The sequence below is a fragment of the Cololabis saira genome, chromosome 3, assembly GCF_033807715.1.
Source record: "Cololabis saira isolate AMF1-May2022 chromosome 3, fColSai1.1, whole genome shotgun sequence".
NCBI classification, from domain to species: Eukaryota; Metazoa; Chordata; class Actinopteri; order Beloniformes; family Belonidae; genus Cololabis; species Cololabis saira.
Genome location: NC_084589.1, coordinates 51,065,446 through 51,092,112, shown reverse-complemented (window position 1 = coordinate 51,092,112; position 26,667 = coordinate 51,065,446). Strand labels below are relative to the sequence as shown.

Genomic DNA, 26,667 nt, shown 5'->3' with positions numbered 1-26,667 from the left:
TACCAAACAAAGTTCGTCTGCATCCACCCCAACTCCGCAAAATGTAAGTCTACGGAGAAAAATACCTCCAATAGATTGAAAGCAGTGTATCTTTTGCCAACAAGATCAGAAAGAAAAACTACATCTCATACAAGAAATGAAAGTCAGCAGCAGAATCCTACAAGCAGCAAAGTGTGATTCATTCTAAGAGTGCGACTAGCTTGTGTAAATGATCTTATAGCTGCAGAAGGAAGTTATCACATGATTTGCAAAAACAGGTTTGAACGTAGGACCAAACGCATGGAGTCACTTCCGAGCACGGAAATGCCATTAGAGTGGATCTGCCAAGAACTTGAACAATCAGCAAAGCAAGCGGATATTCTGGATCTTGTACATGTGTGGGACCGGTACTCTACACTAGCTAATGAGGCTCAATTAGATATACCATCTAGATATCTAAGCCGAAGGGACTCCTTCAAGGAACAAATAGCTGATCGTCTTGAGGGCATATAAGACGTTGTTGTACTGCATGATCAGCCTTGAAATGAACCTCGTACTGTCTTGGTTCCATCCAAGACGGCCATTTTGAATGAATTGTGTAATTTTGGTGAAACTTATGCCATTTCTTCGGCCGTTAATGCGGCCCGAACCGTAACGTGCACCCAGGTGTGTTAATCAAAATGTGCGTCTCCATCCTGCAACGATGGGCATTACTTTTCTCAGTCAAAAGCGTTACCATGGCGACGCTAGATGCCAAAAAGCGCGCCCCCCTTCATCTGATTGGTCCATATTTGATAGTTCCTACTTTCTGCCATAACTTTTGAATGGTTTGACATAAAGACTCGTGGGTGGTGTCATCGGACTTAGTTTTGAGTCCTTGAACATAATTGGTGCACATTAGCCCTGCCCCTTTTTCTGATTGGTCGATATGTGATAGTTCCTACTTTCTGCCATAACTTTTGAATGGTTTGATATAGAGAGTCGTGGGTGTTTCATCCTCTAAATGTCCAGGCCTGAAGAATCTACATCAAGTCATACAAGCTTCCACTGCAGCCTGAACGTGCACAAGGGTGGAGGAACGTTCATCGCTGCTTACAGCTTTAATTTATTACTTATTTTGGTTTTTGAAATGTCCGTCTGTTCATCCTCCAGCTCGGCCCGGGTTCCTCCAGCCCGTCCAGCGGCTCCTCCAGGGCCGGTTCCTCCACGGCCGGTTCCTCCAGGGCCGGTTCCAGAGGTTCCAGAGGTTTCCGGGGGTCCAGCTGCTCCTCAGGGGGCTGTTCGGGGCGGTCAGCGGCGCAGGTAACAACCAGGGACACCCGTCCCTTCAAATACGGAATTGTTACATAATAGGCAAGGCAAGTTTATTTATATAGCACAATTCAACACAAGGACAATGACAATGACGTAAAGCATTCTGGGAAATCTTTCTGGCCCTAGGTCAGTGAGTCAGCATCTGAAAACCCTCACTGTGAAGGGCTAGATTCATACACACTAGCCCTCGTTATGTCCACTAGCCCTACATGCAAAGAGGAATTGGGACACCACTACCCTCACGGGAACGCGCGAAATTTAGGGGTAGGACTGAAAACTAGGGGTAGGGGGGGGGGATTGTGGGGAGAAATATACATTTTACTTTCATAATATTCACTCAGTGAATGTACATAATCACTCGCTTGCTCGTTGTTGTGTTGTATCTTCAGATCTCACCAGAATAAAGGCTGATTTATGGTTCCACGTTACACCAACGCAGAGCTACGGCGTAGGTTACGCGGCGATTTATCGCAGAGCCATAAATCGCCGGCGGCTCTTCTCATCCCAAAAACATTGGATCAAATTTCTTAACAGGCGTTATTTGGATTAACTGAGCCCAGGTTGGGGATCTTAACGGTTACTTTTACGACTGAAAAAATATTAAAACTTAATAAAGTGGCATATTAACAGCGCTACAGCGGAAATTAAAACAGCTTTTATCTCTGGGCTTCCTGATATGGTGTGACGTATGTGCAAACGTAACTACGCAGTCGCTTACGTACCCGAACGTAAACCACGCAGTGACGTAGCAAGTGGTGTCCCAATCCCTAGGGAACATTACAAGGGCCCTAAAGTCTGTGGCTTCATTTTTAGGGCTAGTGGTAGAAAGTAGCTCACAGTATTTGCATGCAGTTATTAGGACACGGTGTAAGTTTACACGCCGACCAGTGGGTCGTCCTCTCCAGTGACGGGGCGTGTCCCCAGGATGATGGTGTTTACCTGATGATGGTGTTTACCTGTGATGGTCATTTCCTGTCCTCACCTGTCCTCACCTGTCCTCACCTGTCCTCACCTGTCCTCACCTCTCTCCCCAGCTTTGTTCCTGGGCGTGTCCCACAGCCTCCCGCTGACCTTCAGCCTGAAACTGGCAGCAGCGTTTCTGTTCGTAGGTGAGAAACCGTCACGTCTGCTCCCAGATACACACCAGAGCCGTTAGAGATCTGACTGAGTGTGTGTGTTCCAGGTGTGTGTGTTCCAGGTGTGTGTGTTCCAGGTGTGTGTGATCTGACTGGAGTGTGTGTGTGTGTGTGTTCCAGGTGTGTGTGATCTGACCTGAGTGTGTGTGTTCCAGGTGTGTGTGATCTGACTGGAGTGAGTGTGTGTGTGTGTTCCAGGTGTGTGAGGTCTGACTGGAGTGTGTGTGTGTGTGTGTGTGTTCCAGGTGTGTGTGATCTGACTGGAGTGTGTGTGTGTGTGTGTGTGTGTTCCAGGTGTGTGTGATCTGACCTGAGTGTGTGTGTTCCAGGTGTGTGTGATCTGACTGAGTGTGTGTGTGTGTTCCAGGTGTGTGTGCCGCCGGCGCGGCGCTGTCGTCCTCCTTCAGGTGCTCCGTCCTCCTGGTGTTTCCCAGCATGCTCGGCTCCCGCGGCCGCGCCTACTTGATGCTGCTCATCATGTCGGTGCTGCACGCAGGTAAACACACAGAACCACAGGTAAACACACACACCACAGGTAAACACACACACCACAGGTAAACACACACACCACAGGTAAACACACACACCACAGGTAAACACACAGAACCACAGGTAAACACACACACCACAGGTAAACACACACACCACAGGTAAACACACACACCACAGGTAAACACACACACCACAGGTAAACACACACAACCACAGGTAAACACACACACCACAGGTAAACACACACACCACAGGTAAACACACAGAACCACAGGTAAACACACACACCACAGGTAAACACACAGAACCACAGGTAAACACACACACCACAGGTAAACACACAGAACCACAGGTAAACACACACACCACAGGTAAACACACACACCACAGGTAAACACACACAACCACAGGTAAACACACACACCACAGGTAAACACACACAACCACAGGTAAACACACACAACCACAGGTAAACACACACACCACAGGTAAACACACACACCACAGGTAAACACACAGAACCACAGGTAAACACACAGGTAAACACACACACCACAGGTAAACACACACACCACAGGTAAACACACAGGTAAACACACACACCACAGGTAAACACACACAGAACCACAGGTAAACACACACACCACAGGTAAACACACAGAACCACAGGTAAACACACACACCACAGGTAAACACACACACCACAGGTAAACACACACACCACAGGTAAACACACACACCACAGGTAAACACACACACCACAGGTAAACACACACACCACAGGTAAACACACACACCACAGGTAAACACACAGAACCACAGGTAAACACACACACCACAGGTAAACACACACACCACAGGTAAACACACACACCACAGGTAAACACACACACCACAGGTAAACACACACACCACAGGTAAACACACACACCACAGGTAAACACACACACCACAGGTAAACACACACACCACAGGTAAACACACAGAACCACAGGTAAACACACACACCACAGGTAAACACACACACCACAGGTAAACACACAGAACCACAGGTAAACACACACACCACAGGTAAACACACAGAACCACAGGTAAACACACAGAACCACAGGTAAACACACACACCACAGGTAAACACACACACCACAGGTAAACACACACACCACAGGTAAACACACAGAACCACAGGTAAACACACAGAACCACAGGTAAACACACACACCACAGGTAAACACACACACCACAGGTAAACACACACACCACAGGTAAACACACAGAACCACAGGTAAACACACACAAGCGGCCCGTATCTGACTTAAACTTAACAGAATTAAATTCATGAAGAAAATCAATTAAGAGTGACTGGTGATGGAGAAAAAAAGATCCAAACATTTGGCATCATAATTAAATGTAAGTGTATGTCATGTACGTCAAACCGTATTGTGGGGCTTGAGGCACAAAGTTTTCTAGGGGGCGCTGTTGAGCCGTTAGGCCACGCCCATTAATGCAAACCATTTAATATCACATTTTTCTCCAGGCCTGGATTGGTGCAAAATTTGGTGACTTTTGGGGCACGTTTAGGGGGAAAAAAGGCCCTCATGGCGTTGGAAGAAAAGAAGAAAGAAAGATTCCTACAGATACTATAGGGCCTTCGCACTGTAAGTGCTCGGGCCCTAATAATAATAATAATAATAATTAAAGCTGAAAGCAGCGATGAACGGGCCCTCGCACTCACGACCACCGCCCCCCATAAGCATATCAGAAATGACACCACCCACGACTTCCTATGTCAAACCATTCAAAAGTTATAGCAGAGAAAAGTTTTCTAGGGGGCGCTGTTGAGCCGTTAGGCCACGCCCATTAATGCAAACCATGAAATATCAAATTTATCACCAGGCCTGGCTTGGTGCAAACTTTGGTGACTTTGGGGGAACTATCAAATATGTACCAATCAGATGAAGGGGGGGCGTGCTTTTTGGCGTCTAGCGTCGCCACGGTAACGCTTTTGAAAGAGAAAAGTAATGCGCCTAGTCGCAGGATGGAGACGCATATTTTGATGTATAACACACCTGGGTGCACGTTACGGTTCAGGCCGTATTAATTGCTGAAGGAATGGCATACAGTAAATTGCGGCAAAATTACATGACTAATTCAAAATGGCCGACTTCCTGTTGGGTTTCGGCCATGGCTCCAAGAGACTTTTCTTTAAGTTGTGACATGATACAGGTGTGTACCGATTTTCGTGCATGTACGTCAAACCGTATTGTGGGGCTTGAGGCACAAAGTTTTCTAGGGGGCGCTGTTGAGCCGTTTTGCCACGCCCATTAATGCAAACCATTAAATATCACATTTTTCACCAGGCCTGACTTGGTACAGAATTTGGTGACTTTTGGGGCACGTTTAGGGGGAAAAAAGACCCTCATTTCCTCGGAAAAATAAAAATAACGAGAACAATTCCTACAGATACAATAGGGCCTTCGCACTGTAAGTGCTCGGGCCCTAATGATAATAATAACTAGACAAAATTCCCGGGAAATTTTGAAGTGCCACGGACTACTGCCGGATGATCGCGGGGCTTATTTGCACCCATGAAGGTCAAGGACTCGATACTTAGTAATATGACATCATCCATGACTCTGTATGTCAAACCATTCAAAAGATATTGGACTATAACGTATCGGCCAATCAGAAGAAGGGGCGGGGCTAATTTGCACCAATGAGGGTCAGGGACTCGATACTTAGTCATTTGACACCACCCATGACTCTCTATGTCAAACCATTCAAAAGATATTGGACTATATTGGCTTGCTGATTGGGTAACGTATTGCGTCACGCATCGCGTCACTTCCTGGTGTTTGCTGTCTGTGCTGCTGCCGTCTCACGGCGTTTGCAGGCTCAGATCTCTCCCGACTTTTTATCTAAAACTTAGACTGTTTTCTGGTAAAATAGCACTATATCTGGTACATTACTGTCTTTATTTCAACACTCGCTCATTTTCTCTTCCGTAACTTTCACTGTCACCAATCACCGATACATTTTCTGTCCGTTAGCCTCCGTTAGCATCTTAGCATGGCCGCTCCGGCTCCCACCGCTTCACCTCTTTCCTGCTCAGTGTGTGAAATGTTTAGTTATTCCTCTGCCTCCTTTAGTGAAGACGGTAAGTGCTTAAAGTGTAGTTTATTTGCAGGGCTGGAGGCGAGGCTCAGTCAGTTAGAGGTCCGGTTCGGCCAACTAAACCATAGTCCGAGAGCCTCCTCAGCTAACCAGGCTAGGCTAGCGGCGGACCGGCCCGTAGCAGCTGAGCGTAGCCGCTCCCCTGCAGCTCCCGAGCAGCCGGCCAGGCAGGGCAGCTGGGTGACGGTTCGGAGGAAGACTAGTCTTAAAGGGCTCACGGAACACCACCACCCGCTTCATGTGTCTAACAGATTTTCCCCACTTAGCGACACATCTGTTGAGAAACCGACCCTGGTGATTGGAGACTCCATAGTCAGACATGTGAAGCCGACTCCAGAGACCTTAGTTAGGTGCATCCCGGGGGCCAGAGCGGGCGACATAGAAGCAAATTTGAAGCTACTGGCAAAGGGTAATCGTAAATATGGTAAAGTTATCATCAATGTCGGAGCTAATGACTCCCGTCTTCGCCAGTCGGAAGTAACCAGAATGAATATTGTCTCGGTGTGTAACTTCGCCAAGACCATGTCGGACTCTGTAGGTTTTTCTGGCCCCCTCCCCAATCTGACCAGCGATGACATGTTTAGTCGCATGCTCTCGCTCCGCCGCTGGTTGTCTCAGTGGTGTTCAGAAAACGACGTGGACTTTATTGACAACTGGGAGACATTCTGGGGAAAGCCCGGTCTGATTAGAAGGGACGGCATTCATCCCACCCGGGATGGTGCAGCTCTTATGTCTAGAAATCTGGCCAATGTTATTAGACACTCCCCCTGACAATGCAGGGTCCAGGCCAGGATGCAGAGCTGTAGTTTAACAGGGCTGGAGGCGAGGCTTAGTCAGTTAGAGGTCCGGTTTGGCCAACTAGACCATAGTCCGATAGAATCCTCTGCGGACCGGCCCGTAGCAGCTGAGCGTAACCGCTCCCCTGCAGCTCCCCGGCAGCCGGCCAGGCAGGGCAGCTGGGTGACGGTTCGGAGGAAGGGTAGTCTTAAAGGGCTCAGCGACACATCTGTTGCTTCTCAAGGACCAACGCCTGCCAACAAAACTGTAGGATTGCATTATGTAATTAGCGACTCTAAAACTGTAGGATTACATGATATTGGCGACTCTGGCCAGGTGCCTAGCAAAATAGAAGTGGTTGCAGTTCCCCGCCCTCCAAAAGTTCACCAGGTGCAGCGTTATAGAGGCGTTAACCAAGATAACCTTGTAAAAATTAAAACCAATGCACATTTGGTACCAATTACAGACCGAAAAATTAGATGCGGACTACTAAATATACGATCATTAAGCTCTAAGTCTCTGTTAGTAAATGATATAATTACAGAGAGCAGGAGTGATATTTTCTGCTTAACAGAAACATGGTTACAGGAGGAAGAGTATGTTAGTTTGAATGAATCAACTCCGCCCGGCTACTTTAATCATCACATTCCTAGAAGCACGGGCCGAGGCGGAGGAGTCGCAGCAATTTATAACTCCGGTCTCCAAACAAAAATTGAACCCAAGTGCAACTATAATACATTTGAAAGCCTCATGCTTGGTCTGAAATTTCCGAGCCGGAAATCAGAGAAGCCAGTTGTGTTAGTGGTAGTGTACCGGCCCCCTGCTGGTGCGTATCTGGAGTTTTTGTCTGAATTTTCAGATTTCCTTTCTGGATTATTGATCAGCACAGATAAATTCATCATAGTGGGTGATTTTAACATTCATATGGATGTTGAAAGCGATAATCTTAAATTAGCCTTCGATTCTCTTCTAGAATCAATGGGTATCTCACAAAAAGTGGATAAACCGACGCACTGTTTTAATCATACTCTCGATCTCGTTCTCACCTACGGTGTTGAAACTGATGGTCTGTTGGTGTCACCTGTAAACTCCCTTTTATCCGACCATTACTTAATAACGTTTGAATTTAATTTTGTTGATGTTGAAGTGCAAAATAGGAGGTATTATTTTAGCAGATGTTTGTCTGATGAAGTTATTGTTAAATTTAGGGAGGCCATTGCTTATCTTACGACAGTGCGAAATAGTGATGTAGTCGAGGCCAGTGACCTGGGTTCTACCTCTGCAGATGTTGATTTCCTTGCTAGTAACACTGCTGATTTGTTGCATTCAGCTTTAGATGAAGTTGCTCCTTTGAAAAGGAGGGTTTCTAGCCACAGGAGTTTAACTCCCTGGTATAATTCAGATATCCGCATGTTGAAACAAAACGTGCGTAAAATGGAAAGGAAGTGGTACTCTTGTAGGTCTGTAGACTCTCATCGTGAATGGAAAGATATTCTAATAGTATATAAAAAAGCCATTCGCAAAGCCAGAACAGCTTATTATTCAACGTTGATAGAGGATAACAAAAGTAACCCACGTTTTCTGTTCAGCACTGTAGCCAGGCTGACAAAGAGTCACAACTCTGTTGAGCCGTGCATTCCTGCAGCTCTCAGTAGTGAGGACTTTATGGGCTTCTTCAACAGTAAAATCGCGAGAATTAGAGAAGAAATCAACCAGCCGGTTGTAGGTGTTTCTTCAGCTTTAGCGACTTCCCTAGGCTCTGACTTGTCTCTAGACTGTTTTGATCCTATAGACCTCCCTGAGCTGACTTCACTCGTTAATAGAGCTAAGTCAACCACATGTATGTTAGACCCCATCCCGACTCGTCTATTCAAACATATTTTTTCTCTTATTGGTACGACAATACTGGACCAAATTAACTTATCCCTAAGTTTAGGATATGTACCACAGGTTTTCAAAGTCGCAGTAATTAAACCTTTACTTAAAAAACCTTCTCTTGACCCAGACACCTTAGCTAATTATAGACCAATTTCCAACCTTCCATTTGTGTCTAAAATTCTGGAAAAGGCAGTTTCAAGCCAGTTATGTGACTATTTGTATAGAAATGATCTGTTTGAAGTCTTTCAGTCAGGGTTCAGAATGCATCATAGCACAGAGACAGCACTTGTTCGAGTCACGAATGACCTCCTTATGGCCTCAGATAAGGGATTAGTGTCCATACTGGTTCTACTGGACCTCAGTGCTGCTTTTGACACTATAGATCATGGCATTTTACTGCACAGGTTAGAGCATGTTGTTGGGATTAAAGGGACAGCTCTATGTTGGTTTAAATCATACCTATCTGACAGGTTCCAGTTTGTTCATGTACATGAGGTTTCTTCAGAACAGTCAAGGGTCTGTTATGGTGTTCCGCAGGGTTCAGTGCTAGGGCCAATCTTGTTCAGTTTATACATGCAGCCGTTGGGAAGTATAATCCAGAATCACGGCATACAATTTCATTGTTATGCTGATGATACGCAGCTCTATTTGTCTATGAAGCCGGATGAAACAGAACCGTTAGTTAAACTTCAGGCATGTCTTAGGGACATCAAGGACTGGATGTCCAGAAATTTCCTGCTTCTAAATTCAGATAAAACAGAGGTTATCATTCTTGGTCCAGAGCATCTTAGGAAGGGATTAGATGGTGTTGCGATGGCTTCCAGTGCAACTGTGAGAAATCTTGGTGTTATTTTCGATCAGGATTTGTCGTTTAAACCATATGTCAATCAGGTTTGTAAAATAGCCTTTTTCCATCTCCGTAATATTGCAAAGATTAGGAAAATCCTCTCACAGAGTGATGCAGAAAAACTAGTTCATGCGTTTGTATCTTCTAGACTAGATTACTGTAATGTGTTGTTAGCAGGATGTCCAAGTAATTTGCTGAATAGGCTCCAGCTGATCCAAAATGCAGCAGCACGAGTACTGACAGGAATTAGCAGGAGAGACCACGTCTCTCCAGTGTTAGCGTCGCTCCATTGGTTACCCGTAAAATTCAGAATCCAATTTAAAATTGTATTACTTGCGTATAAAGCCCAAAACGGCTTAGCTCCGCATTATTTGCAAGACCTGATAGTGCCTTATGTTCCTGTCAGAGCTCTCCGTTCTCAGAGTGCAGGTTTACTTGTAGTTCCTAGAGTATCTAAATGTAGATTTGGAGGGCGGGCGTTCTGCTATCAGGCGCCACTACTATGGAACCAACTTCCAATCTGGGTTAAGGAGGCTGACACCACCTCCACCTTTAAAACTAAACTTAAAACATTTCTGTTTAGTAAAGCCTATAGTTAGTGTTTAGTAAACCTCTAGCTGGTGTTGGTAAATCTCTAGGTAGTGTAAACTTTAGTGTGTCAGAGTCGCTCCTGTGGTTTCTTGTGCTGGCCCCCCCCTTCTCCTCCCTTTTCTCTCTTTTGTCCATGTTGCAGCATCCTTTGCCGGACACCGGAACCTGCAGGTGGTCGTGGGTGGCTTGTAGCTTGCATTACGGAGCACAAGTCTTTCCCCGACCCTGCACCCCAACCTGGGACTTGCTGATTGGGCCGGAGCTTCGGGAGCTGCGTGCTGGCCTGCGGTCCCCACCCCTGGTCATCCCGTTGCTGCCCCCCCCTTCTCCTCCCTTTTCTCTCTTTTGTCCTGCAGGTGGCCATGGGTGGCTTGTAGCTTGCATTACGGAGCACAAGTCTTTTCCTGACCCTGCACCCCAACCTGGGACTTGCTGATTGGGCCGGAGCTTCGGGAGCTGTGTGCTGGCCTGCGGTCCCCACCCCCGGTCATCCCGTTGCTGCTTCCACCTGCCTGCTGTGCTGTTGCCGTCCCTGACCCACCAGTCTGGCCCTCGGCAGGAGGGTCCCCCCTGATGAGCCTGGTCCTGCTCAAGGTTTCTTCCCTCCTAAAGGGGAGTTTTTCCTTGCCACTGTTTGGCTTAAGGTTTTTCTCCCACTAGGGGAGTTTTTACCTGCCATTGTTTATGTAATAACTGCTCGGGGGTTTATGTTCTGGGTATGGGTCTCTGTAAAGCGTCTAGAGACAACTCTGTTGTATTAGACGCTATATAAATAAAATTGAATTGAATTGAATTGAATTGACTATAAAGTATCGGCCAATCAGAAGAAGGGGCGGGGCTAATTTGCACCAATGAGGGTCAGGGACTCGATACTTAGTCATTTGACACCACCCATTACTCTGTATGTCAAACCATTCAAAAGATATTGGACTATAACGTATCGGCCAATCAGAAGAAGGGGCGGGGCTAATTTTCACCAATGAGGGTCAGGGACGTGATACTTAGTCATTTGACACCACCCATGACTCTCTATGTCAAACCATTCAAAAGATATTGGACTATAACGTATCGGCCAATCAGAAGAAGGGGCGGGGCTAATTTGCACCAATGAGGGTCAAGGACTCGAGACTTAGTAATATGACATCACCCATGTCTCTGTATGTCAAACCATTCAAAAGATATTGGACTATAACGTATCGGCCAATCAGAAGAAGGGGCGGGGCTAATGGTCATGTGACCAGTTCTGGGTCACATGACCCGGAAGCCTGCTACTGTATTATGCTGTATATACTGTATTGGAATGAGTCAGCTAGATTTTCGGTTTTGACAAGCCTGAAATAACTTCACCGTGTGATGAAACCGTAGCTCTTAGCAGAAAAACGAAAACATTTTGAGAAACAGATAACCTAGCAGATTCTCTAAATGTTATTTTCATACAGATATTCCTTAAAATGTGTTAGTAACGGAAATTCGAAAACAAAAATGAGATTTTTTTCAAGAAAACGTTATTTAACATGGGACTCAATGGAGAGCGAGACAGGATTTGGCGTGTCTGTTGGGCCCCCCGTTAAAATTGTGTGCACACCACGCCTGTCAAAGTCACATTATTTGAATCTCAACATCTATGTCTACATTCTGACCAAAAATTATCTTTCTAGCTTTTACGGTTTGCCCGTGAGCTCGAGTTACAAATAAAAATTATGATCATTTTTTCAAAGTCTCTTCCACTCTAATCAATTAGAACCGCACTGAAGATTTGACAAAAAAGTGATTTCCAGTCCTCGCTTGAGCGCTCATATCTCGAAAAGTGTACATCTTAGGAAAAAACAGTCCGGGGTTTAGAGAGAGAAGAGAAGTTTTCCTCCGTTTTGAAGTTTGAATGACGTTTCTACGTGCAAGTATGAGAAAGATAGGTGACTCAGGAAAAAGGTGATATTTTTTTTTTTTAACCTCCTCCCACCCACAGTGTGAAATGCTGCCCCATACAAATACATGGTCCCCATTAGCTTGGAAATTTGGAAATGTTTTTGCACTTCGTGCAAAAACTATTTGTGCCATCGCTCTGAAAATCCACAGGACTGTAGTTAAATTCAGGGTCTACAACTTTCTAAATCGGTTCAGAATTTTTCGAGTAACGGTGTGCGAGTGGTGAGGCCCCAAACTTCTCGCAATGCGTTCCGGATGGGGCAAAAAGCGCACGTTTGTGCACTTTGCGCAAAAACGTGCACGCCAATCGCTTATAAAAGTCATACCAATCGATTCCCGATTAAGGCGCACGTTTCTACGTTTTTACTTTTCGCGTTTTCTCAAAGCTGTGGGACTAGTTACGCGCCAACGTTTTTACGGAAGAATCTATAATAATAAGCCTGAGCAATAGTATGAGCCTGAGCAATAGTATGAGTGCCTCGTGCTGCGCACGAGGCACTCCTCCTCCATTGAGCTTGCGCAACTCAATGGAGGAGGCGTGCCACGTGGCGCAGCCGTGGCACTAATAATACATTAGATTTATTTAAGGTGCCTTTCATGGCACTCAAGGTCACCTTTATAACATTGATTAAAAGAGCAAAAAGGACAACAATATTTTTTATTAGCAGTTTATGTAAATTATTGTAAAAGCGGACACTTTCGTGAGCGCGTTCTATTTTAATGTTTTCAGTTGTTGCTTTAACAAGAATCGTACAGAAAACTGCAGCTACAAATTAATTTGGAGCATTTTCATCGACTGAGAGAAATTGTGAAGGCATGTGAATTTAAAAATGTTTTGAAAACTTCGGCGGACACATAAATCAAGCAGGAGAGGCCTCAGGTCTTTATTCTGCATGATCGGTGGGGGGTGCAGCCGAGTCCTCTAAAACTAAATAACGGAGCCTCGGCGTTCCTCGGGGGCATGATTTAGAAGCTCCAACATTATATTTCACTTCTTAGCCATTTCTTTACCTTCATTGATGTTTTAGAACGTGATCCCAGTCCTCTTGTGTGTGCAGTTTCATTCATTATTTCATTTGTTGATGTGAAACAGAACATTTGTTTCCAGTCTTGAGAGGAGGAAGCTTCATCTTCATAAAAACTAAACAGAAACACGACTTCCTGGCGCTGGTGTAGCTGTTTGGTGGGATTCACATGAAGCTACATCATCTGGACCAGAGGTCGGCAACCTAAAATGTTTTAGAGCCATATTGGACCAAAAACACAAAAAACTAATATGTCTGGAGCCGCAAAAAATGAAAAGTCTTGTATCAGAATTAGAATGAAGGCAACACATGCTGCATGTTTCTATATTAGTTAGAACTGGAACAACTTCTGGCTACAGAGCAAACATTCAGGCAACGAATGCAAATGATTCGCTCCGTTGAATCCTCTAGGGAAGAGAATCAGGGCCTGAAGGAGAAAAATATTTGAGAGGGGAAGATCTTTTTTTATTTTGCACTTCAAGAATAAAGTCGAAATTTCGCCATTTTTCTCCACATTTCAACTTTTCACGAAATTTTGACGTTTTTCTCAACATTTCAACTTTTTTCTCAAAATTGTACTTCAACATTATTGTCGACGTTTTAACTTTTTTCTCGACATTTTGACTTTTTTCTCGACATTTAAACTTTTTTCTGAACATTTAAACTTTTTTCTCGACATTTCCACTTTTTTCTCAACATTTAAACTTTTTTCTCAACATTTAAACTTTTTTCTCTTTTTTCTCATCATTTGGACTTTTTTCTCAAAGTGCACAATAAAAAAAAATCTTCCCCTCTCAGATATTTTTTCTCCCGCATGGCCCTGATTCTCTTCTGTACAAATCTTCTTTAAAAGAAATGTTGAAATGTGATATTTATTCTACACATTTTTACAGAATTGGAAAACGTTCAGAATGTTTGTGTCATGTTTGTCCTCCTACAGAAACCACATTAAAACCATAAATGTATGTGTGTGACGGCTGTAGAGCCGCGGGTTTCCGCCCCTGATCCAGACTGTTGCTGCAGAGACTCAGGGGGAAACGGCTGCTTTACTTCTCACTCTTCCGCTGCGTGGTGTCGTTGCAGGTCCCGTCTCCAACATCCGGCAGAACGCCGAGGCGGCTGCTCTGTCTCTGAGCTGCAACCTGGACCTGCAGGTCCGGCACGGCCGGTTGCTATGGCGACACGCCATCCAGCCGTACGTACGGGTCACGCAGGAGCTCATGGTGAGAGGAGGAGAATCTGCTGACGTCTCTCTGTGGTCGTTCTTGTTCTCATCACAGATATAGACAAGACACACTGGACACGGTTACATGAGGTTTTTTAATTTGGAATTAATTATTCCGAATTAATTAATTCCAGGAACTACTACAAACTGGACGATAAACTATTTTACTGTCAAACCTTTAAGATCTGTTTTTTTTTTTTTTTTTTTTTTTTTTTTTTTTTTTTTTTTTAAAGATTATTTTGGGCTCTAGTGGCCCTTTATTGGAGATGCAGACTGGAAAGGGGTAGAGAGAGAGAACGGGGAAGACACGCAGCAAAGGTGCGCGGGCTGGATTCGAACCCGCGACCGCTGCAGGAGGAGGACTGTAGCCTCAGTATATGAGCCGCCTCTTAACCCACTGCACCACCGAGCAGCCCAAAGATCTGGTTTTTAAGTTGAGCCGGTCGTAACAACCCACAAACACTCACACAGTCAGTGCGTTTACATGGGAAGTTTAATTCCTCTTTAATACAGAATTAAAATTAAATCCGATTTAAAATGAGTAAGAATGACCATGTAAACACCTAATTCAGAATGAAAGTGGCCATTCTGAATTAAACTTAATTCCGAAGTAAGTGGCTGGTTTATTCTGATTTTAAATCTGAATAGAATAATTCCGTGATCATGTTTACACTCATTCCTCTTTAAATTAATCCCGGTCTTTCTTTCTGCTCGTTCCCTCGCCGTCTGTCTCCATGATCTTATATTCCACTGGGCTGGTTTTCCAAACAAAGTTTCCAGATGCAGCAGCAGTAAACGCTGGTCAAGAGCAGAGACCATTTATTTAATAAATAGAAATCATTAAAAGAACAGATGGAAACAGGAAACATCAACATGGTGAGCTTTTCAAAGTTGTAGCAGCTAAGTTAGTTTTTCTTCCGGTAGTTTAACTTCCGGTCCCCCCCCTATCCAATCAGAACCTTCAACCCCCAGACCTGCAGAGGAATTGGAGAAAGACCATCAAACGTGTTTCCATGGAAACCTCAATTCAGAATTAATATTTCCATGTAAACTGGAAGGAAAATAGTTTAATTCGGAATTATTTAATAAGTAATAAGTAATAATTAAATCCGAATTTACGGTGGCAGAGACCCGCCATTGCTGAAAATAAAATAAACGCTGCAAACAGAAACAAACGCCACTGCAAATAAAATAAAAAAACGATGCAAATAAAAAAGCCACAACGGAAGTGAATTACCGGGGACTATTATTGCTGATGCACCGGTGTTGCACATTAAAAATTACACGTAGCGATGTTGAACACTAACCTTTTCACTTATTTTCTCGTTCGTTGTTCTTCTTATTCCTCGCTCTTCTTATTCCTTCCTTTTCACCTACGTCCTCTTCGTCTTCTTCTTCTCCTCTCACATAAAAACACCGGTGCATCAGCAAAAATAGTCCCCGGTAATTCACTTCCGTTGTTGCTTTTTTATTTGCGTCGTTTCTTTATATTTGCAGCGTTTCTGTTATTTGAAGCGGCCTTTGTTTTTATTTGCAGCGTTTATTTTATTTGCAAAGTGTTTATTTTTATTTGCAGCGTTTCTTTAATTTTCAGCAATGGCGGGTCTCGGCCACCGTATGAATTAAAAAACCTCACATAACCGTGTCCGTGTGTCACTAACCGACCCCTGCCTTGCTCCTCAGGACGATAAACCCGGGTTTGAGTCTGAGGCTCGGAGCGCCAGCAGCAACTTCCAGAGCATCAGAGACGAGGTGGTTCTTCAGTACGGATACGACCGTTTCCAGCCCCAGCCTAGCGGGGGGAACTCCAGCACGCAGGAGCAGTTCAGCTCCAAGACCAGGATGCAGTGCGACAGTGAGCGCCCCCCAGAGTTTACGTTTTTACCTCTTTATGACTGATGGCAGCTCCACATCTCCTCGCGTCTCCAGGTGTGGTGCAGGAGGGCGTGCAGCGCTGCACCGACTGGTTCAGCAGCAGGTGGAGCGACTGCATGGAGGCCATACCCGTCCCCGTCATCAACCACGTCTTCTGCTTCTCCATGAAGTTCCACTTCCTGTGTGACGTCATGAGAGGTGAGTGTGATGTCATGAGAGGTGCAAACTCAAAATCTTACCAGGAATATTTGTCTTATTTCTAGTTAAAATGTCTCATTTTTAGTCAAACAAAATCTCATTACAATTAAAACAAGAGTCATTACCAGAAAAATAACTTGTTATTTGACCATTTTCACCTGTTTCAAGTTAATTTTCACAGGAAGTCGGCCATTTTTAATTAATTGTGTAATTTTGGCGCAATTTATGCCATTTCTTCGAACCGTATCGTGCACCCAGGTGTGTTATACATCAAAATGTGCGTCTCCATCCTGCGACGACAGGCATTACTTTTCTCAGTCAAAAGCGTTACCGTGGCGACGCCAAAAAGCGTGCCCACCCTTCATCTGATTGGTTCATATTTCATAGTTCCTATTTTCTGCCATAACTTTTGAATGCTTTGATATAAAGAGTTATGGTGGTGTCATCGGACTTCATTTTGAGTCCTTGACCTTGATTGGTGAAAACTGCGCGAGGGCCCGTTCATCGCTGCTTGCAGCTTTAATTTGTTTTTTAAATCTCTTTTTATTAAACCCCCCCCCCTTTTTTTTTACATTTCCAATTAGTCACACATTTACATCTTACACCAAGAAAAGGGATACAAAAATAATAGTTATAGTGACAAATAAAGTACTACCATTACAGAGTGACAAAACAACCATAACAAATGTATATGCATATATGTACACACACACAAGAAAAAAAAGAAGGCCAACACAATTTATGAGCTTTTCAAAATATTTTATTAATGGATTCCAAATATTATAAAAACAATCATTGGACCGTCTTAGTGTGTATTTTATCTTTTCCAATTGTAGATGCAACAGATCATTTTGGTGGGCAAGAAGATTTCCAGTGTGAAAGAATTTGTCTCCGAGCGCTCAAAGTTGAAAAGGCAGTTATATTGAGTGTTTGTATTTTAAAACAGCGTCAAATATTTTACACCGTACTTGGTTGTTGTTTTTGAGTTTAAGTGTCGACAGACAGCCGTCGGTGAAGGAAGCAGGAGGTCGACGGTGACATGACCTTTAGAACAGGCTGTGGCAACGGCGCCATCGTGTGGCCGGGACGAGACATTAAATCAGCATCACATTCACAGAACAGCCCAATGATAAAACAGAGATTAACTGTTAATTGATTCATTTAATCAAGTCATTTCTTGTATAATTGTTTCTTTATTAGGAAAGGACAAGTATAAAATGGTACAGCAATATTCAAGTAAATGAAAATGAACGTCCTTCCAGTTTTGTTTGTCCTGAAAATGTTCATTACTAGACATCAAGGTGTACTGGTCCAAGAGCAGTTTAGTCACGGTTCGGGGGTTTGTCCTCCTTTGAGCTTTATAGAGCCCAGTTCCACAGACAATTAAAGTTTCACAGCACTTGTGGAGGGAAAACAGCAATGGGAGGTGAATCCTCCTCCTTAAAACCGCATCAGAAAAACGTCTAGAATAATCAGAGCCGCTAGGGCTCCACGTTCACCTGGATAGGACCGATTGATAAAACTTTCTTTACATGCACCTTAGGTTTGTTTGTTGTCCGCTTCGCCGGTCTTCTCTCTCTCTCTCTCTCCCGTTATTGTTGTTTGTTGTGGGATGTTGTTTTCCCGTGGTCTATATAACATTTCATTATAGTGCAGTTTAACGTGCGGTAAGAAACGTTATTCTCCCTGTGTGGTCCCAAACACCCTGAGCCCACACACCTGTGTCTATTTAATACCTAATTGTGTGACGTGACACATTACCAAGGTGATTGCTGCCCCCTTGTGGCTTGGTATATTAGTAACACCAAAAATTAACTAGTCTTCCAACCAAAAGAAACCAAAAACACCCATATTGGCTCCAACAAACTGTTTACAGGAACTATGAACAGAAATCAGGGGGTCGCCTGCCGCCGCTGTTGTGGAATTAATTATAAAACCCGGTCAAAGGTTAAATCAGCGAGTTAAAATATAATAGTACGAGTGAAATCAAATAAAATCTGCTCTCATGGGGGCGATAAATACGATCCAGTTATTCCAAATTTTGTAAAATAGAGGGTCTGCATTGACGTCACTTCCCCACTGGACCAGTCCCCTTACTCGCACTGAGTGGCAAAAATATCTGCAACTAGTGGAGAAGACGGGATAACAGCCGATTCTGGGCTTAAATTAGCGTCAGTTGGACTTGACAGTGACCCGTACAGTTACCCCAAGAACCAGTGGTCCATGGACATTAATATTTGGTACAGTTACCAAGAACCAGTGGTCCATGGACATTAATATTTGGTACAGTTACCAAGAACCAGTGGTCCATGGACGTTAATATTTGGTACAGTTACCAAGAACCAGTGGTCCATGGACGTTAATATTTGGTACAGTTACCCCAAGAACCAGTGGTCCATGGACATTAATATTTGGTACAGTTACCAAGAACCAGTGGTCCATGGACATTAATATTTGGTACAGTTACCAAGAACCAGTGGTCCATGGACATTAATATTTGGTACAGTTACCAAGAACCAGTGGTCCATGGACATTAATATTTGGTACAGTTACCAAGAACCAGTGGTCCATGGACATTAATATTTGGTACAGTTACCAAGAACCAGTGGTCCATGGACGTTAATATTTGGTACAGTTACCCCAAGAACCAGTGGTCCATGGACATTAATATTTGGTACAGTTACCAAGAACCAGTGGTCCATGGACATTAATATTTGGTACAGTTACCAAGAACCAGTGGTCCATGGACGTTAATATTTGGTACAGTTACCCCAAGAACCAGTGGTCCATGGACATTAATATTTGGTACAGTTACCAAGAACCAGTGGTCCATGGACATTAATATTTGGTACAGTTACCAAGAACCAGTGGTCCATGGACATTAATATTTGGTACAGTTACCAAGAACCAGTGGTCCATGGACATTAATATTTGGTACAGTTACCAAGAACCAGTGGTCCATGGACATTAATATTTGGTACAGTTACCAAGAACCAGTGGTTCATGGACATTAATATTTGGTACAGTTACCAAGAACCAGTGGTCCATGGACATTAATATTTGGTACAGTTACCAAGAACCAGTGGTCCATGGACGTTAATATTTGGTACAGTTACCCCAAGAACCAGTGGTCCATGGACATTAATATTTGGTACAGTTACCCCAAGAACCAGTGGTCCATGGACATTAATATTTGGTACAGTTACCAAGAACCAGTGGTCCATGGACATTAATATTTGGTACAGTTACCAAGAACCAGTGGTCCATGGACATTAATATTTGGTACAGTTACCAAGAACCAGTGGTCCATGGACATTAATATTTGGTACAGTTACCAAGAACCAGTGGTCCATAGACATTAATATTTGGTACAGTTACCAAGAACCAGTGGTCCATGGACATTAATATTTGGTACAGTTACCAAGAACCAGTGGTCCATGGACATTAATATTTGGCCACGAATCCAGTTTCCTGATATTTATATACTTAATTTCTACGCCGGGGAAATACACGAAGCAAAGCTTGAAGGCTTACAAAAGTCTTGACGCTTGGTCCGACTTCAAGGCAGGACTTGTTGTAGAAATTAAAGTGACGAGGACACCGAACTTTATGATTTGACCGTTTAACGTTAGCTACCCAAAAATCCAACATTACCTGATACAAAATGGGAACCACAAATCCACGTTTCGGTGCCTGGAATCCAGTTGTTTCTGTGAATTGCAGCGATCCATTTGTCTCTTTTTAAGATTATTTTTCGGCAGTCTGTAAAACGATAACTCCGATTTTCTAAATCTATGAGTACAGTCGATCGCACAACAGCTCTTTCCCATTTTAGATGTTTTCCAGTTGCTCAAACTGAAAGTTTACGCTGCCACTCAGTCTTTCTGACACTCAGTCTTTCTGACACTCAATGGATGAAACCCGCTGTGAAGTCGCATCTGTGACGTCATGCACATTCCCTCTATATGTCCCGTTGTGTTTTTAGTTGGAAGGTCAGCTTTTCCATCCTAAAAATCTCTAAGGTGACACCAATCCAGTCATCTAGAGTAGGTGAGCTCCAAGGGGAGTTAACCATCTCCTGGTCATTGCTTTTTTACTTCCCACTAAGATCAAGTAATTTCTTATCAACAGTTAATCTAAAATGTATTAATTGTTAACACCCTATAGGCCATGAGCCAAGAGCCCAAAATTGACCAATTGCAATCAAACAGGTGGACTATTTCTAATATGTTTTTTTGAGTTGCTACACAGCCCTAGTTGACAGTTTGACATGATAGCCCTTGCAGACTGGTAGCTTATTGGTGGTTATCATGCATTTAATATATGGACCCCTATAGCGGAAATACGAGAGCAGTGTATGGTCCTTGTTTGGTATTATGGCACTTGTTGACTACTCAGACTGCCTAAATCAATGTAATATGTTCCTCAGATATTGGAGAATTGAAATAATGGTATTTTAGGTTTCCCAGATAAAATCTGAGGCTGTTCCAGCCTTCTTTTTAGAAAAACTTCATAGGAATTTAGAAATCTAAATTTTAGTTTTCTGTTGTGTTTCTTTCCACAGCAGAGTAATTGAATAATATAAACATTAATTTGTAGACCATATTTGACACCCCGCAGGCACCACCTTTCAGCTGGTACCAGATTGATGCCTGTAGCCCTTATACTTTTTGAGATATACTAATTTTTGTGTATGCATGTTGTTTTAGGCAGAATCTCGCCTGGATTTCAGCTGAATAGGGTAAAAAATATATAATACAGATATCACTATGAAACCTTCCCAGTTTATTACCAACCTCAAAACAAAGAAAAAAATGGATTGCACATTTTCTGAGATTTTATGTTTATGTAGGCTATGCAAATTATACTTTATCCATTTCACTATAGGGAATGTGTGAAGTTTCCGCAGTGTTCAGAGCATACAAAGCTTATTTGCACAATGGTTGAAATGGAGGTTCAGTGTTGAGTAATTTTGGAGGAAGATCCTAATAATAGATCCATATTACCCTATAAGTATGCTTCCAGTATGCTCACGCACACAGCGAGATTCACTTGCTGTCAATCAACTGTGCTGTCAACATGCTGTCACCCGATCAGGTGAGAAAGATTAATTTCATATTTTTTCCATATTGAATGATTCAACCCTACTTCAAAGGATAGCCCAGTGTTGATACAAGTATATTAAAAAGAATCCTCATCTGAATATAACCCTGTGCAGCATTAATGATCGTATCGGTTAGCTAGCTGTAGCCGATTTCATTCTCAGCTAGCAGATTAGCTAGCTAGCTAACCCATATGAGAATGACTGGGGCTACAGGGATATATTTGGGGTGAGGATTTTTTAGAAATATACTTCAACATTAATACTGCTAACCAAGAACTGGATCTGGCTGCTCACCCGGATGTCCAACACAGAAGACCAAACCATAAGCAGTTGGACTGGGTTCAACATCCTTACACGCAACAACATGCATGTGGTGCAGGACACTGTCAGTTATCTGCCAACAATCAATGCCCCAGCAACTGAGATGTCGACTGTCAATGAAGTCCTGACCCAAACACTAAACATCATGGAGAGCCTTGGATTGGAGGAGATTGTTTGTGTCTTTGACCAAGCACTCTACGCCAAGGCAGCAGAAATCACTTGCAAGCAAGAGAAGTTCCAGAACATTATACTGAGAATGGGAGCTTTCCATACCATCTGCAACCTGTTATCAATCCTGGGGAAGAGGTTTCAGGATGCTGGCCTGCATGACTTGTGTGTGGAGTCAGGAGTGATTGCAGAAGAATCTATCACTGCTGTGATGGAAGGGCGCAAGTACAACCGTGCTGTCAGACTTCACAAGATCATGTATGAGGCGATCATACCTCGGATGTCTTACCTCGACATAGTTGAGATCTTGCTAGGCTTGCTCCGTGCTTCAAGAGAAGGGGATTGGATGCTGCACCTAGCCTCAATCCGCGCTATGATCCCATGGTGCTTTGCTTATGACAGGCTGAATTACTCATGTTTCCTCCCATATTACTACTCCACAATGACACGTCTGCCCATTGATCATCCAGAGGTGCACCACCAGTTCATGCAGGGTGGCTTCAGTGTCCAACTTGGTAGCCAGAATCCTTTCGGCCGGATCCCTGTTGATCAAACCATCGAGGAAACGGTCAATAAGGATACCCAGACAGCAGGTGGCACAAAGGGCTTCAGCCTAAAACGAGCTGCCGTGGAGAGGTACTACCTAACATCCGAGTACCGCAGCATGTTCCTCAAGCAGCTCCAAGCTATGGTGGGAAATGGCCAGTCTCATATCAGCCACCCAGACCTACAGAGGCCCAGAATCCACAGAAATGAAGCAGATGTACAGTCCATTGTGAAGCTGGTCGAAGATGACTGGACGGACCCTTTTGACCCAAATCAAAGTGAGTATGTCAGCTTAGCAACAGGTACCCTCGCCCCTGGAGATGTAGCAAGGGACCTTCTTGATGCCCATACAATTGGCACAGAAGCATACGAGACCTTCAAGCGGGATCGACTTGTAGAACAAAAACCAAAGGCCCAGTTCTATGACAAGATGAGCAAGAATAAACTTAAGACTTTTACTGACATCCGGAAGAAGACATCTACAAGCAATCCAAGAAAAGTTGTTTTGCAGGCTGACAGAAAGCTCTTCGGCCTCATGGTCCTGGCAGCAGAGAGCCGCCATCTTAAGATGGTTGATGTCCTTTCCCACCCTCTAGGGCCATTGCCATGGTCACTTGCCAATGGAGATGGAACACTGAACAAGACGAACAAAGCTGTTCTGGCCAGGGAGCTGGAGAAGCAAGTCATGACAGCAGAGACCATCCCTGTGCCATCTGCTACCATCACCGATGGGATGAGTTTGGTACAGAAGAATCAGGGCAATGAGAAGACATTCTCTCAACTTGCAGACTCTGTCCTTACTCTGATCTTACATGAGGGAGCCAGTAGTCAGAGAATTGATATTGTCTTTGATGTTTATCGGGAGGATTCTATCAAAAATGCTGAGAGAGAGAAACGGGGTGGCACCACAGGAAGCACAGCACCGCAGTTCCGTAACATTGCACCAGGTCACCGGATCCAGCAATGGAGAAGGTTCCTCAGCAGCTCGACCAACAAAGCAAATCTTATTACGTTCTTAGTGGCTGAGTTCAAAACACCAAAGCTGAGACAGAAGCTGAACAACAAAGAGCTGTATGTCGCCAGTGCAGAAAGTTGCTTGCACATCACTAAAGATCAGTGGGAAGACGTTGCAGACCTAAAGACAAATCAAGAAGAGGCTGACACAAGGGTGATTTTGCATGCAGCCCATGCTGCAGAGATTCTCATTCTCATTGTGATTGTGATCTCTCATTGTGATCTCATTGTGAATGAGATTCTCAATTCTCCAGAAATACTGGACCTCTCAAGACACCCTCACCGTCTTCTTCATGACCCCTATCGAGCCTCACATTCCCCACGGACTTGCCCTGGACCTCTCCCTCGTGCTTTCTGGACCCAAGCCTTTCTACCGCCTGCCAGCAGAACCCCCAACCCCCTTTGTTGGACTTCCAGGCTGACCACTGACTAGGGCCCTCACTTTTCTTTCTCTGCCTGCACCTTATTACTTGGGATAAATACTTCATCTTTTGGTCCTGCCTCTTTCTTGTTGCGGCTCCAAAATGCAGGTGGAGTTGTACCAATACGGCACCCCATTCAGGATCTACATAATTGCCACAGATAACTCACAATGTTCAGACTTTGTGTTTTGTAAGATTATGCAAATTAGTGCATATTAAATGAGGTAATGCATAATTTGCATACATAAACATAAAATCTCAGAAAACGTGCAATCAATATTTTCTTCGTTTTGAGGTTGGTAATAAACTGGGAAGGTTTCATAGTGATATCTGTATTATATATTTTTTACCCTATTCAGCTGAAATCCAGCCGAGATTCTGCCTAAAACAACATGCATACACAAAAATGAGTATATCTCAAAAAGTATAAGGGCTATAGGTATAAATCTGGTACCTGCTGAAAGGTGAGGCCTGGGGGGTGTCAAATATGGTCCACAAATTAATGTTTATATTATTCAATTACTCTGCTGTGGAAAGAAACACAACAGAAAAGGTACATTTTGATTTCCGCCTATGAAGTTTTTCTAAAAAGAAGGCTGGAACAGCCTCAGATTTCATCTGGGAAACCTAAAATACCATTATTTCAGTTCTCCAATATCTGAGGAACATATTAGATTGATTTAGGCAGTCTGAGTAGTCAACAAGTAGTCAACAAGTCCCATAATACCAAACAAGCACCATATGCCGCTCTCGTATTTTCGCTATAGGGGTCCATATATTAAATGCATGATAACCACCAATAAGCTACCAGTCTGCAAGGGCTATCATGTCAAACTGTCAACTAGGGCTGTGTAGCAACTCAAAAAAACATATTAGAAATTGCCCACCTGTTTGATTGCAATTGGTGGTCTGGCTCATGGACTACTACTCTGGACTGAGCTCCAGAGCCGTGACGGTGACGGTGGTGAGTCTTCTCTCCTCCTCCGTCCCCAGTGATGACTCCGTGGTGCAGAGAGAACATTCCGGTGGAGGGAAACTTCGGCCCGCTGTTCGATCAGCTCAACGTTTCTGTGGATCAGCTGTCCAGAGAGTTCAGCACGGAGCTGCTGGTGGAGGTCAGAACTGTTACCTGTCCTCGACACCACTCAGCAGACAGGGACAGCTGGACGTTGACTCATCTCCCTCCTCCGTCCTGCAGCAGCAGCAGCAGCAGTCGGTGCTGGACGGGTCTCTGCTGGACCAGAACTTCACTCAGGCCGTCAGGGATTCCTTCCAGAACCTGAGATCAACCACGGGACGCCTGGTGGGAATCCTGCAGACGCTGCTGTCGCTCACCTTCATCAGCATGTTCTACCAGTAAGATTCACCCCTTCATCAGCACGTTCATTCAGTAAGATTCACCCCTTCATCAGCATGTTCTCACAGTAAGATTCACCCCTTCATCAGCACGTTCATTCAGTAAGATTCACCCCTTCATCAGCATGTTCTCACAGTAAGATTCACCCCTTCATCAGCATGTTCTCACAGTAAGATTCACCCCTTCATCAGCATGTTCATTCAGTAAGATTCACCCCTTCATCAGCATGTTCTCACAGTAAGATTCACCCCTTCATCAGCATGTTCATTCAGTAAGATTCACCCCCCATCTTCCGGCTCTCGGCTAAGGCAGACGTTTTTCTGCTCCCTCTCCCTCCCTATCTGCCCTGCTACTGCTTTTGTCCTGTCTTGTCGTTTTAAAGCTTCTCTTTTTCACTCCTCATAAATTCTACAATCATGGAATTGATTAACTGGTCTCTCAGCACAATTTACCAAATTTTTGCGACGGGAAGTCAGGGGGCAAGGGAGCCTTCCTGCCCAGACGGGACATTTCTTGCCGGATACGTGATGGACTCCTGGAAACATTGGAGATCCTGTGCCTGTCGATCCTGTCTGTCGAAAACGTTGAAGATGCCTAATAATTGGATTAATGATAACAGGATTTCTGCTTTTTGGAGCTGGTGGATTCCTGGTATATATTGACAAATGCGTAAGTCCTGGCCCTCTCAGAGCTGCCCAGCGTGGCTGAGGGGATAAGCTCTGGACCAACACTCAGACTTTAACGCTGGGGGAGCTAAACCGCAGCAGAATCACAGGCTAGCGGCGGCCTTTGAGCTCATTGTCAAGATGGAAAAGACCTTGGAGAAGTTGGAAGCTCGGCTTGGCGGGAATTGATCACAAATTTGTCTGTTTGGAGTCGCCATTGATGAACCAGAGACTTGTTGATTCTATAATCTGACCTTGACAGAGCAGCCTGGCCGGCTGCTCCAGTCACAATCTCCCTGGTGGAATGAAAACAAGACGCTCTGCTCCCACTAGCCCCCCCCTTCCCAGGAACATCTGTGGACCTGGATCAGAAGAGGAGCAGCTCTGGGGCAAAGTTCACACACTTACCGCTCACACACACACTTGTTGATAACCACACCCCCCTCATCTTCAGCGCCTTCCTCCGCCCCCCCTCTTATCAGCCCCCCCAACACAGTCTCCGGGTTTCGAGCGCCACGAAGCCGCGGCCGCCGCCGCTGACTTGGATGCACCGTGCCGGGATCCCCCCCCAGTAACCCTCCCCCATACCCACATGCAAGTCTTCGTGATGATGTTGTTGCTTTAGGTGCTGAG

At 44.3% G+C, this 26,667-nt stretch overlaps 1 protein-coding gene across 1 annotated transcript in view; it reads left to right on the top strand.

The window, feature by feature from the left end:
- dcst1 (DC-STAMP domain containing 1) overlaps window positions 1–26,667 on the top strand; it is a 39,447-nt gene that overhangs the window by 1,276 nt on the left and 11,504 nt on the right. The window contains exons 2-9 of the mRNA XM_061718092.1: window positions 1,132–1,281; window positions 2,328–2,402; window positions 2,797–2,925; window positions 14,223–14,362; window positions 16,048–16,219; window positions 16,294–16,437; window positions 25,006–25,127; window positions 25,211–25,368. Of these exons, the coding sequence (XP_061574076.1) occupies window positions 1,132–1,281; window positions 2,328–2,402; window positions 2,797–2,925; window positions 14,223–14,362; window positions 16,048–16,219; window positions 16,294–16,437; window positions 25,006–25,127; window positions 25,211–25,368 (1,090 nt within the window). The remainder of the gene's footprint in view (window positions 1–1,131; window positions 1,282–2,327; window positions 2,403–2,796; window positions 2,926–14,222; window positions 14,363–16,047; window positions 16,220–16,293; window positions 16,438–25,005; window positions 25,128–25,210; window positions 25,369–26,667) is intronic.